At 39.8% G+C, this 14,342-nt stretch overlaps 1 protein-coding gene across 1 annotated transcript; it reads left to right on the top strand.

Annotated features, from left to right (window-relative positions):
- Positions 1 to 4,519: 4,519 nt before the first annotated feature.
- LOC147882725 (shikimate O-hydroxycinnamoyltransferase-like) lies at positions 4,520 to 6,292 on the top strand. The gene is made up of 2 exons (XM_087400714.1): positions 4,520 to 5,016; positions 5,114 to 6,292. The coding sequence occupies exons 1-2, from the start codon at positions 4,561 to 4,563 to the stop codon at positions 6,005 to 6,007; spliced, it is 1,350 nt and encodes a 449-aa protein (XP_087256840.1). The 5' UTR covers positions 4,520 to 4,560; the 3' UTR covers positions 6,008 to 6,292.
- The last annotated feature ends 8,050 nt before the right edge of the window (positions 6,293 to 14,342 follow it).

Raw genomic sequence — 14,342 nt, 5'->3', positions numbered from 1 at the left:
AGAAAAACAAAAGTAGGATGTAATAGTCATTTTTGCATTATTAGTGCAACATTATAGAGAGATATTGAGAAATTTATTATGTGGAAATGATAGTGCCAGAAAGTAAACTTTTGATTCTCGAATGGCATTTCCATAAAGTAAACTTTCCTTTTGGGAAGGATTTGTAGGGTTAGTCCAAATGTAGATATATGACTCTAAAATTAATGAAATATGTGTTTAACATGGTTCTAGGGTTGCTAGTATAGATAGTATACATTTTCATACTCCATGCATCCCTACAACTATTTATGTAGCATCCCACATTACCATTCATGTACATCACCAACAATGTACACTTTATTATTTTCACTATCAATCTTGGATCCTCAACAATAGGTTCTTTAATGCTCAATGGTCCAATCAATCTATGCATTTTAGGATGCAAGCTAAAGCTTGTAAAGACTCAAGATTGGTATTCACCTGGAGGTTCTAGCACAACATTGGAGGCCCCTTAAACCATACCTACGATTCTCAATTAGGTGTGTCCTTGGGTTGAGGAGAAGTTCATGTAGTGTAGTTTAGAATGATTACTTGGTTGCATGTATGTGCCAAACAAAATTTTGATGTTTTTGGATTAATTATTATATCCTATACTCTTCAAGATACATGCTTCACATGCAACATAGCACTTGTAATGCTTCAACACTCTCATTGCAAATCTTCATTCCATGTTTTTTTGGGTCTCATGTTTAAGATTAAAATGTGTCCTACAGCTTGAAGACAAATTTTTTTGAATTCCATTGAGCAATGCATAAGTTATGAGTCAGGCAAGATACCTATATACAAAAAATGCCCTAAAACTCACTACAAGGTATTGGTCATCTTCCGACACTAATATAAAAAATGCCCTATAACTCACTACAAGGTATTGGTCATCTTCCGACACTAACACCGATGTAAATTACACTAATGTTTTAAATTTTGTAGACGTAAAGAGTTAAAAAATTATTAGTATTAGTATCGTTAAATGTGCACATCGGTATTAGTATTGGTATACCGACACAATACAGAAGATATAGAAAAACTTTGTGGGGCAGAGTAGACCCCATTCAGCCCCCCTATTGTATGTACTTTATTAGAAGGTAAGAGTTACAACACACCATCCAAGGTAGGAACGTGAAAATTTGCAAAAATTCTCAAATCCTCATGTTTTATTACAAAATTTCCCTTTTGAAGAGGGTAGTACAAAATTGGAAGATGACATATAAAATGGCAAATTTCTCAAAGGTATGCTAAATACAAAATGGAAAAACTACTATTGATCCTCCTCCAAACTATTGGATGCATCCTTGCCTCTGTCTGATCCCTCACCATCCTCTCTCTCCCCACATCTCCACCTGCAATGCGCCTCCTCCTCTGTTTTGCCTGGGGTTTCCACATGCTCACCTTAAGAATGAAACAACTTAAAAAATGAGACTACATCTTAATTGTAAAATCAATGGTCTAATCAAACATGCTTGAGAGCGACGATGATTGTAGCAAACTTACATGCCAAGAAACCATGGCGTAGCTCAATCAATCACATATCACTGATGCTCTAGCTCCTAGAAAAACACCATCACGCTACTCTTTGTGCGTACTTGCACTCCACGTTCGTAGCAGGATGGTGATTCACAGATTCCTATGGACCCAAATTAATAGAGTTAGATGAAGTGCCATATATGGGTAATTGAACAAATGAAAAAATAAATTATAAGAGAAATAGACTTACCACCCATGCCTTATAGCCTGCCCCTCCACCACTCCCAAGTAGTACCTACGGTGTCTTGCCATCTCACCACCACCACCCTCCTTTTATTGTCTAACTTGTCTGACGTCTCTCTAACCTCTTTCTTGGTGAGCTTACAATATTCTTTGTGTGCCCACAAAGGCCTATCCTATCCAGCCTTCGGTGGCCTATCTCTTATCTTCGACCTACGATGTCAGAGAACAAAGCCCATGCAAGATTTCATGTAATCATCATTAAACTCGTATCTCGTGGGGATGCATGATGAATCTGTTTCCTAATACCATGGTATTAGAGACTTAGTTGTGTTTGAAAGTTTGAGAATAGTATTAACGTTTCATATACCATCATTGGGCTTGCAAATTTCCAACAATTTGCACATATAGGCATGCATGCACATATGTGAGCACACACACACAGACACACACACACATAGAGCACATGTATGCATGCATGCATGCACATGAATGTGGAGACACACTCTCACAAACACACACAACAACACTTAGGGTGGTGTCATCCCTCTAAATATTTTTGAGGGAGACAAGCTCCATGTCTAGACTTCACAACCACCTTGCACAAGATGTTAGTTATCGAACAGTTGATCATGTTCATTGATGTTTGACATTATGGAAAAATTGTTGCACAAGATGTTAATTATGGAATAATCATTGATCATGTTCATAGATGTTGGATGTTGAAGTCCAATTTCCCTTGAAAACTCATTTTGATGCTAGTAGAAAAGAAAATGGCAAGCATATGGACTCTAGGTCATTTGAAGTGTGAGCTCTCTTCTTAGTGATCCTAGATGTTTAGCGCTATTGACAAGGGCAACTAATGTACAATGCAAGTTGGATACTTGTTATAGGATACATGCTTATACGTAGGCTTGGGGGCTTCACCTCAAAAAAATTTAGTGTACCACGTGCATTCAAAAGGATGGGTATTTTAATTCAACTTTTGGGAAATTTTTAATAGGATTAACATAGCATAGGGTTTCTTGGTAGTGCACCCCCCGAGTACATAGGTCTTGATTGATGATTGCAAACTTTTCATGTTAAAAGCAATTTGGCCTCAACTTCCATAAATAGTTAGTGGAAATCAAATGTCCATTGTTAGATCCATGATCTAAGACTATAAATAAGGAGGCACCATAATATAGCACCACCAAATCTCAATACCCATATTTCTAACTCAACACATGATATTATTGAGAAGTCAGGCATAGAGACCGTCAGCCACAACACCATTATTGGGAGCATTATGTCCTACTCATTTTTCAAATATGGATAATGCTAATGTAGTAAGAAAAACACAACACTTAACTATCATTGCACATTGCTCTAGCTCACATGCATGTTGTTCTTTACCTCTTCCCTAAATTAGCCGGGCCTAAGGCCATATCATCGATGTCCCTTGTTAAGATATGGCATACTTATTCACATGTGCCATACATGAGCTCAAATAAAAATTATGCCAAGAGTTATCATTTAAATAAGTATGCCATGTACAAAACATGTGACTTCACATGCATTGTGAACTACTTTAGATGTTCATGGGGGCTAGTGCCAGTTGATCCCTTAATCTGTGCAAGTAGGCATAGAATTAACATCATTTGCATTATATAAAAAGGACCAAAATTGACACAAGGGTCCTTAGCACGTGACTAGCTAAACTTTGAAAATGACTTTGCATTTTCTAATGAAAATAAAATTGTCATAAATATACTAAATTTTTATGATTTTTTATTCAGTAATTGAATTTCTTCATTTTCATTTGATGATGAAAATTTAAGGGTGTTGATAATTGACACAAAAACAGCTCAATGACAACAAAATCATTGATGATATTAGTCCTTGAATGAGACATGTGCTTTTTAATGAACTATTCCAATCTCATGGGTGGCTACAATGTGGCATGCATTCGTTAAATATTATATTAAAACGCACATGGGGTTACATGAATGAGAATTTTCATAAAGCAAAGGGCTTTATACTGTGGAAACCAATGTATGCCATGCTCACAAACGTGATGAAGGACTCAACATATTTGACTTTAAAAGATAAAGTAAAACTCATAAAAGGGAACCTATAAACTCGGTTAAAGGACTTTTGAGCTCTAAGTGAAAAGATAGAAGGATTAAAAAATTTTAAGCCTTTGTTATTAGGAAATTTTTTCTTGTGGGCCTTTTGCTAGTGTCCTCTACGAGGGGCCCTTTTGCAAGTGTACTCTTACAAGCATCAAGGTTCCTTAAGAAGGCTTGGGAGGCTTGGTTTTGATGAGTAACATTGTTGCAGGTCCAACTCATTTTCCTTGTGTGATGTGACAAATTGCCATTTCTTAGAAGAGGACATGGGTTGGATTAGTGCAAAAAAAAAACCTTTTGCATATTTTGCACATGCAAAATTGTGGAAAATTGACTGAGGTTTCTCTCCATCTTTGGAATACGTGGTTAAGATTTCACGTAATCTGATGTAAAAATCTGGCGAATGCGTATGTTTTGAGATTCCAAAACCAATTGACTCGAAAAGTATCTTTCTAAATTAATTGGGAGTAAAGTTTTCTCCTAGCACTAGATCATGGCCAACTTTTAAGCTTTGAAGGGATAGACGAACGTGATTAACAAGGACAAAATGAATGTCTACGATCAATCAGCTCTGAACCAATTATAGTGTTGCGTTCCCAAGAACTGGTCACTGATGTTCCTTTTATGGCGCCAAATGTGAGGCGGGTGTGAATGCAACACTAGGCTTGGGTGCCATAGGTTTGAAGGTAGCCTTATTAAGAAGGCCAAAATGGCTCTAGAGCACAAGCGCCTAGACTATATGGCCGTCACTATGCTCTCCTCGTGTGTTCTCACTCCCCTCTCCCCGACTTCTCCTCACACCATGTTCCTCTCCTCCCTTGACGTTATCTGGCGTTGGTTCCCCTACAACCAACGCCTCCTCTTCTACAAGCTCGTCCCCTCTCTTCCCTACAACGCCGCCCTCGCCCTCCTCAAGTCCAGCCTTTCGCTCGCTTTGGTCCAATTCTATCCCTTTGCTGGCCGCCTCTTCGAACAAGAGGATGGACGGCTCGCTCTCGATTGCAACGATGCTGGTGTGGAATTCTCGGAAGCTTCTCTGGATGTGCACTTCTCCTCTCTCCAAGAAGATGCCTTTCAATTCAGAGATTTGTTCAGGCAGCTGGTTCCTCTGGGAGAAGTTGATCGGACGTCTGACCGCCTTGATCTGCCCCTTCTCTTGGTGCAGGTATGCAGTCTTAAACGAGATGTCATCTTTTTGAACTCTTGCTAATCCGACCAATTTCGCCTTGGATAAGATCTACAGATCATCTTTAAAATTTCAGGTTACAAGGTTCAATGAGGACGCAGGTATTGCTGTGGGGATCGCCCACAGCCATGTAATCGCCGATGGCCATTCGTTCTGGCATTTCATGAAATCGTGGGGAGAATGTGCACGAGGGCTACCTATGTCCATGCCTCCTGTCCACATGCGGACGGAGTTGAGGCCGGAAAAACTCATACTTCCACCGTCCCAAAAGGCCACTCGATCGGTCACGGCCGGGGACAGGTTTGATGCATGCCTCGAGAAAAACTGTGCCCACCGAGTCTTTCCCTTCAGCGCGGAGACGATTCTACGACTCAAGAAAAGAGCCTCAGAAGACTCGCCAGCGTCGCTGTACACATCCTACGAAGCACTGTGTGCCCACGTGTGGAAACATGTGACGGCAGCACGAGCAGGGAGCGACGCAAAACCAGTAGGATTGTTTGTGACAGCCAATTTCCGTAAAAGACTAAAGCCATCGCTACCTACGGCCTTCCTGGGAAACGTGATAGCATGGAAGCTAGTATCGCTGACGGCGGGGCAACTACGAAGCGAGAGTCTAGCAACAACAGCTAAGAGGATTCATGAGGTGATAGTTTCCATGGACGACGATTACTTTAGGAGGACATGGGGGGAGGTGGAGGTGGCCGGTGGCCCAAAGGATGCTGTAATGAAAGGGGTGGAGGAGGGGATGGAGATTCTTGGTGTGGCCAGCTCTCCTCACTTTCCAGTTTACGAGGTGGAGTTTGGGTGGGGACGGCCCCTAAATGTTCAAAATTTGGTGATGCATGGAGAGGTGATGGGGTTGTTACCTGGACGAGAGGGAGGAGGAAGCATAGACGTTAGCTTGTTGCTCTCCAACTCTTGCCTCGAGAAGCTCATGCAAGATGACAGCTTCCTCTCAGGGTGTCGATAGACTTTAGCCTAGCTCAAGGATCATGCGTGCAGGCAAGGTTTGAGCTTCCCTGGGCATGCCAAAGGATTATGGAGGGATTCGCCCATGTCCAACCCACGGCTCAAATGCATTCAATGCACCATGGGTAGGCGTGGGTGAACAGAGTCTATGTCGTTAGCTTGTCGCTCTCTGCCTAGAGAAAGTTCATGCAAGATTACATCTTCCTCTCCGTCGAGTATATGGAATGTTCGCATTCATGTGGATTCCCATTGGCATCTGTAAGAGTCTATTTAACTTAAAAATCTATTAGTAGCTTATTAGAAATGCTTGTCCACATAACTTTGGATTCCCATTAGCATTCCCAAAGTCCATTCCCATTGGCATTCCCAAAGTTCAGTTAACTTAAATCTCTTAACAACCTGTTCAAAATGCTTTTAAAATTAAGCCCCCTAAAAAGATGTGCTTTAAGGACTTATGTGAAGAGAAAGAAGTTAGAATGTATTAAATAAAATTTAATGGGTGAGGAGTGGAAATGATACTTTAAGCAAGTTTTTTGTTAAAAAGTTTTCATGGGCAAGCTCAACTTAGAACTCTACAACATGGGTATGCATTTGAAACGGCTTGAAAAGAAGAATATGTTGTGACCAAGTAGCATTAAAGAACCTCTGATGAAATAAACAATTTTATATGAAAAAGTTTTAGTGAAGATTACTATGCACAATATAGCAGAACCAATGGGAATGCAATTTCCTTATTTAGGTTCTCTTTATCTTAATGGAATTGGGTATAATAAGCTCACTAATATAATCTAACTATAGGTGTGAAAGGGCCCTTAGTCACCCAAGATGTTCCCTCAAATGAGTAGGCATTGCCATTGTGTGACGTGGGATGGGTGAGGAGAGGCATTCCTTTATCAAATAGTGCTCCTCATTTCTCTCGTCTTTGTATTTCTAGGTGTCTGTCATGTTCGTATTGAACATTTGCAATTGCTTAAGTTCTCTTTCCACTTGATGGACGCTCCTCTTGTGCTTGTAGGCTGTAGCTACCACTTGACTAGCACTTAGCTACCTCTTGGGCTTGTAGCTACCACTTGCCTAGCACTTGACCCTTGTTAATATTAGTGGTCCCTTCCATCAATAGATGTGATGCAATCTAACTTTTTTGACTAATTAATGTGCACACTTGGTAATTGAACCATGAATTAAAACATCTTTTTCCAAAAGTATGGCAAGCTACTAATACTATCAAACCCACTATTGGCAATCGAACCATGAGTGAAAAGACCTTTCTTCATAAATATGGCACACTAGAACACTTCTGGAGATCGTACAACCTATTGAAGACTCAACCATTCTTTAATAAACACTTAGAGTAATATTGAATTAAATCAAGCTTCATGTTTCGCTCAAATGTGTGACTTGACTTTATTGATCATGTGGGGCCATTTTATATGCCCTCCACATTATATTGATCCTATTTTCCTACAGTTGTTTCACATATAGATTATCCTTTTCTCATCTATGACATGTAACAAATGTACACATGTTTACTTTTGATGTGCAATTCCTGTTGAAGTGCAATGTGACAACATATTCCATACAATTTTAGACCAAAAATGACAATCATGAATGATGCATTAATGCAAATGTGAAAACATGCTTTTAAGACATAGTACAAAGCTTTTTTTGCCCAAATGTGTAAATGCAAAAAAAATCCCCTTTCTAGGCTTCTTTCAGAAAGAGGTCATCATAGTCAACAATGTCATGGATGATTTTTTCATGTTAGTTTCGTTAAGAAGCGAAACTTTATATTGGTGTCGAAAGTTTGTATGCCCTAATAAAAATGAACATTAGAAATATTCGCCAGGATTTAAAACTTTCATGAGAAAAAATTAAAGTTTGGCCAGGATTTACATCTTTTACTTTAAAATTCAAAAGAAAATATATAAAATTCTACCATGTTCTATTAATATTGTGAAACTTTAAAAACTAGCTTGTTAAACTTTCGCCTAAATTTTATATTAATATATAAGTATAGCGTCGATAAAAACATCCATGGTCAACGTTGGTTGGCCCCTATGAGTCGTCATTCTTCTATAGGCTTGTTTGAATGTAAGGCCACTTCGGCCTTGTTGATGTTGATCCACTTGCCTTTATCCTAGCATCGTGGGTATCGATGGATTTAATTATCATTTTGCAGTTAAATATTAGGCCCCATGAATGCCCTTGGAATTCATGGAGCCCCATGAGATGCAACCAATTGAGTGCTATCAATGGCCACCTTCACGTTGGTAAGCATTGTATGTTAATTTCTTGTGGCTTGTTGACTCTTGCCTTCTTCATTTGTTGGTGCTTTATTCTTTAAAAACTTGGATCCCTTTCATTTAGATTGGATGTTTGCTATTCATTTAGAGGGGATGTTCACCATTCGTTCTTCCTAGGGTGGGGGATTTTGAGCTAATACATTTGGGCATGGTGGATAGGAGGCGGCTTGTTCATGTTGATAGTGCTTCAATGAGAATCAAATCCATAAAAGATTAAGTATTGAGGAGATTAGGATTCCTTTCTGCATCTGTTTGTTAACTTCTAGTTTGCCTCCCCCTTTACTCATGTCTTCATTAGATTCATGAGATTTCCTTGTTTAGCCATTTAAAGTAGCTTGGTTTTTGAAAATTGTGACCTAACTCGACATTTTCTCCAATCATGCTTTTCTCAATTATGGTTTTAATCTTGATTTGACGTGTAATAACCTCTTGGAAACTATGCCCATTTGGTAGCACATTGTAGCATACCATTACAAATTGTGCTTGTGATCAATGCTTCTTGATCTTAATCCACTTCCTATGCAATTCATCCTATTCTAGGTCTTTTAAGGTGATGGTCCCATTATCAAAGCACTTTCTGAGTCATTACAATCCAACCTTATCATGTGCACGGATTGTGTCTGGCATGTGCCCTAGGCACACAGGACTAGTCAGGTAGCTTGGGGAGGCTAGGGGCTAGGCAGGTGATTCTTAGGTTGGGTTGCAAGGACAAGCCGCACAAGTTAGGGTTTCGCCTATAAATAGCCGCTGGGGCTGAAGTCTATATAAGGGGCCCAGGGGGCTCAGTTTTCAGTACAGCAGGGCAGAGCAAGCCAGTTCTCCCCTATTGGTCTGGATCTTAGATTGTGTGTGGATGCACACCTGCTCTCTAGATTAGCCCAAGGCCCAGTAGATCGATCCAAGGCTCCTTGAGGGTGCCACCTGGTGGTATGGGACACCAGGCTGGTTGGGATTATGGTTGGGAGATGTGCCAGTTGCCAGTAGCTCAACCTATGGCTCAGAGCGGGCATCCCAGTCTACGATGCCATGGTTGGGTGGTGAGCAAGCCTGCGGATTCCTTTATGGTTCTATGATTAGTTGTGGTGTTTGTTTGCAGGTCAAGTCATATAGGAACACTGGGGTCATGTCAAACCCATACATGAAGTAGGTTTTACTTCCTTGCTTGTAGTGGCCCACTATATAATCTAGCCCAGACACGAAGGATTTTTTACTTCCTTACTCCTAATGGCCTCCTATATAATAGCATGAGCATGCCTTCTTTGAGTGACCTTTTTTAATATTGCATTCATGCCATGCCTTCCCTCGGGGGGGTCACTCATCATATGTAACCCTATCACGTGAGTTCAATAGAAGGATATTTTTTATTTCTAAAATTTACAGAAATAAATATACATAAGGGACTATTTAAAATAGTTTTGGAAAAAATTTATAGATTTGTATAGAAAAGGGGTACATTTTATTAATGAAAAAATTTATAGATAAGGGATTTTAAATATAGGCCTTGAACGCACGTGATATAGAAGGTTTATACATAGTGACCCCCCTGAGTGCCTTTCTCATTGTGGGTGGAGGACTTGGGAAGCATCGGAGTGAGTGGTGGAGATTGGAGTTAAAGATTGCTATGGCCATATTAACTTCCTCTTCAAAGAGTGTTCGAGGATAAGTGACGTGCTCAATTTTAAAATGACTAAAGCCTTCATCGAGCATGCGTTGCATAGCTTCTAAGACTTTATTATACATTTGGATGATACCATCAGGATGGCATTGCACGACTCCATGGGCCAAAAGATAGTGATAAGTTTTTTGGGCTTCCTCTCAACAATGTTCACGCAGCCACCCAAGACCTTCAGCCCAGAATGTGGGATGCATGCCCAACTAGGGAGGTTGCTGGCTTAGATAATTCCAAAATTTCTAGGTAAGTTGGAAAAAGGTAGGACTCTAGTTGACACCTGCACCAACTATGAAAATTAAGGATTATAGGGTGCAAAGGGAGATATCGGCGGTAATTGTGGTCCTCTTCAAACTTAAGGTTACTGCTCGCTGCTGAAAAAGGCCATTGCTAGGATGGGATGTGCGTGCATAGAGTGGTGGCATATGACTTCAAAACTGTAAGTTGGGGGAAGGGGATTGGTGAGATCTAAGTGGTATTGGATGGAGGAAATCCTAATGCTTCAAGAACCTAGTCATACTGCACCTCCCTCTCACTGTCCATCTTGAATTGTTTAGTAGGTTGGTGTTACAATTGCAGAATAAGAGGACTCTTTGATTCACCACCCAGCCACAATTTCCAAAGTTCTCTCATATGTGAAACCCCCCTTTGAGTTCCCTTCCTTTTCTTCCTTTTGGAGCCTGTCTCTAGAAATCTCCCCTGAACCCAGTGCTTGCCACTTGGAGCCCAATTGAGTGCCACATGTCCATAAAGGACCTTAGTGCCCTTTAGACCTTAATATTGCACTCCATATTGATGCAAGCACTATCGAGCCCCCTGGTTTCGCACTTCACCGTAACCACACTAGACAATACCGGGATTACAGCTAACGTAACATTCCCTTCCCCTCAAGTATGGTTAATATCCTCGAAAACAAAATTGGGAAACTTCCTCTGGATATTGCTTACCCGTTCCCATGTTGAACTCTCTTCAGGTCTATAGATCTTTCCACTTAACCAGATATTCTTGCCATATTGTGTGTCCTGTTCTTTTTTCTTGTCTATCTAAAAATCTTTCTGGTTCATGTGGTAAAGATGTGGGTTCAATGAGTTGAACTAGGACTTCATTTCCAATGAGATTATCATCATCTCCTAATTTTCTTTTTAGCCTACTAACATGAAAAACTGGATGTACTCTACATCCCTCAGGTAAGGCTAATTTGTAAGCAAGTTCTCCAATCCTTTTAAGTATTGTGAATGGTCCACAATACCTAGGAGACAACTTCGGACATTTACCTATCTTTAGAGATTCTGAAGATTCAAGTACCTTAAGGTAGACTTTCTCATTTACTTCAAACTCCAACTTTCTATGATGGGGATTTGCATAGCTTCGTGCTCTATCTTGAGCTCTTCTTATGCTATCTTTAGCTAACTTAAGCGTTTGATTCATATCTTCAAGAAAGTCTTTGGCCGATTGAACCTTCTCTTTTTCGAGTCCCACTATCATTGGGGTTCTTGGTTGAAATCCATACATCATCATGAATGGACTAAAACCTATAGCTGAATGTTTAACACCGTTATATGCAAATTCTAATATGGGCAAATATTGTTCCCAATTAGTTTTCCGTTTACTTACATATGCTCGAAGCATATCCTCGATGATCTGATTGACCCTTTCAGTTTGACCATCACTCTATGGATGATCCGCGGTGCTCATATTCAATGAAGTTTCTAACCTCTTGAATACAGCCCTCCAAAAATGGCTATTAAATTTGCTATCCCGATCACTAACAATACTGGCTAGTAGCCCATACAATCTATAATATGCTCCACAAATAACCTAGCTAATTTTGGAGCTTTAATATCTTCACTAACAGGAATAATATGAGCCATCTTGGTAAACCGATTCACAATTACCCACACAGAATTGTGCCCCTTCTGTGTCCTAGGTAACCCCACAATGAAATCCATGGAGATGCTTTTCCATTTGTCGGATGGAATCTCCAATGGGTGTAGGAGACCTTCTACCTTAAGACATTCAACCTTATTGACCTAGCATTTTTGGCACTTCAATACATAATCTTGGATGTCCTTACCTATTCGAGGCCAAAAGAATTGTCTTTTCAGAAGCACATATGTCTTTTGAATTCCTGGGTGTCCAACACTTGGGCTATCATGACATTCAAAAGGATTTGGCACCTAATGTCATTATCATCCGGGACACATAGTCTACCCTTGTAGAGCAGGTAGCCATCTTCAATAGTATATTTTTTCCACTTGAGTCCTTTATCACCAACCTATGGTGTGTCACCATTTCCATGCAACTCCTCAGTGAAAGCGTCTCAATTATTTGGATCCCTATTTTTAATTGCTTTCCATATTTTAGAGAAGTGAGGATCAAACTCACATTTCCCCTTTAAGGACTCTAGGAAATCATTCTAAAATTGAGTAAAACTCAATTCATTAGCAATTGGCATTCGGCTAAGAGAGTCTACTACCACATTGAACTTCCCTTTCCTATATGCTAGTTGTATATCAAACTCTTGCATTAACTTAGCCCATCTAGCTTTTCTACCTTTAAGCTCTGGCTGATTACAAATCCACTCAATGCTCTCTTAATCAAAGATTATCTCAAATTTTGCACCATATAAATAGTGCCTCCACTTTTTTAAAGCATAGACTATAGCATATAGTTCCTTCTCATATGCCGAGTAATTCCGCTGGGCACGATCCTCCGTTTGACTAAGCCTATACAGGGGTTTACAAATAGGGCTAGATCCAAGAATTAAATCTATTTTACCTCTCTCAGGAGGTAAACCCTTAGGTAAATCAAACGGAAAAACATCTTTAAATTCAAACATTAAATCATTGAAAGAAGATTTATACTTTTTAACATTATCAAAAACAACATTACTTCTTTCCAATGCAGAAGACATAAAATCACCAATAAAAGTAAGTTCACAAAGATATACCTCGTATTCTTCTTGGTGTAGTAGTCGTTCCAATTCCATCGAACAAATAAGAGGAGACTTAGGCACATCATGTTCTCCTTGAATCTGGAAGACTCTATCCTCTTTTTCAAACATAATGGAGTTATTAAGATAACTCCTTTGTAAACTATGCCCAAGACTATATAGCCATTCTCGACCAAGCACTACATTTGTTCGGTCGAGATGCATGATTTGGAAATCCAAGGCATCCTAATATCCTTGAATATCCACCTCTACACCATATATCATAGTGTCCCAAACTTTTTTATCACTGCCCTTTGCCAAAGAGACCACATATTTATGGGCACTAGGACTATCATGCAATTTTAATTTCTTAACTAACGAGTAGTTCAAGAAATTATGTGTTGCACTATCATCGACCATCACTCTTACTCTTTGCCCCTTAATTTCTCCATGCATCCTCATTAAATCATGAGGACCAAAGGTGGGCTGCCACATTTCTGATGATAGACAACACATGTGGGTGCTATCCTCATGATAGACCTCTACCTCAGTGTACTTTTCAATACCATTAAGCGGCAACACTTGCACCGCATGCACTTGTCTTTGGGGAGGTCTATTTCCGCTGGTTTATTTTTAGGGTAGTTCCAAGCAGCATGGTCTTTGCCCAAACATTTGAAGCAAAGATTTTCTTACCTGGCCCTTTCATAATCCTCTTTCTTCAAGGGAGGATAATTTTGTGTTTGAGGTTTCTTAGGTGGTTCCCAAGGAACCCCCTTCTTAAAGTGCCCCTTCCTTTCCAAATTGGGAAATTTATTGAACTTTGGAATAAAACCTGTTTGCTTTGAAGTTCCAACTCTGAATTTCCCCATCATGTCATCGTATATTTGGGCATACTTAATGGCTTCCTCAAAGGTTTTTGGAGAATTTCTTTTCACCTCAACCTTATAAGTGTCTTTGAGACCTCTCACGAAACCCTTATCTTTTGGAATTCATCAATTCCCTTCACCTTAAGGACTGCCTCCCTATAATTTGCTATGTACTGGACTAGAGTGTTTTTACCCATAGTGGTTGTCCCAAGCCTCCCACGCTCTTTCTAATTCATTTTCCAGTAAAAACGCTTTTAGGAAGGCTTGTTCAAACTCAGTCCAATATCTAGGATTTCTATCACTCTCCCTGAGGCTCATCCACCATTTATAGGCTTTATTTCCAAGGGAAAGACTTGCTTCCACGACTTGATTTTCAAGAGGTGTATTCCTGAGTCGGTGGAAGTCTTGCCACTTTTGCAAGAATGTATTAATCGAATCTTTATTACGCTCCTTTTCTTCCCCATTGAAAATTGGTGGTTTTAAGTCCTTAAGGATGTTAGAGGTTTCTCTAAGTCGAGAGGTGGACCTCTCAACTTGATTATGAGGAATCGGTGATTTTTTAGTAA

The sequence above is a fragment of the Dipteris shenzhenensis genome, chromosome 29, assembly GCF_047967505.1.
Source record: "Dipteris shenzhenensis isolate YYH24624 ecotype China chromosome 29, Dip_SZ_1.0, whole genome shotgun sequence".
In the NCBI taxonomy this organism is placed as follows: Eukaryota; Viridiplantae; Streptophyta; class Polypodiopsida; order Gleicheniales; family Dipteridaceae; genus Dipteris; species Dipteris shenzhenensis.
Note: the sequence above shows the minus strand (reverse complement) of the source record. Positions and strands in the feature narration are given on the sequence as shown.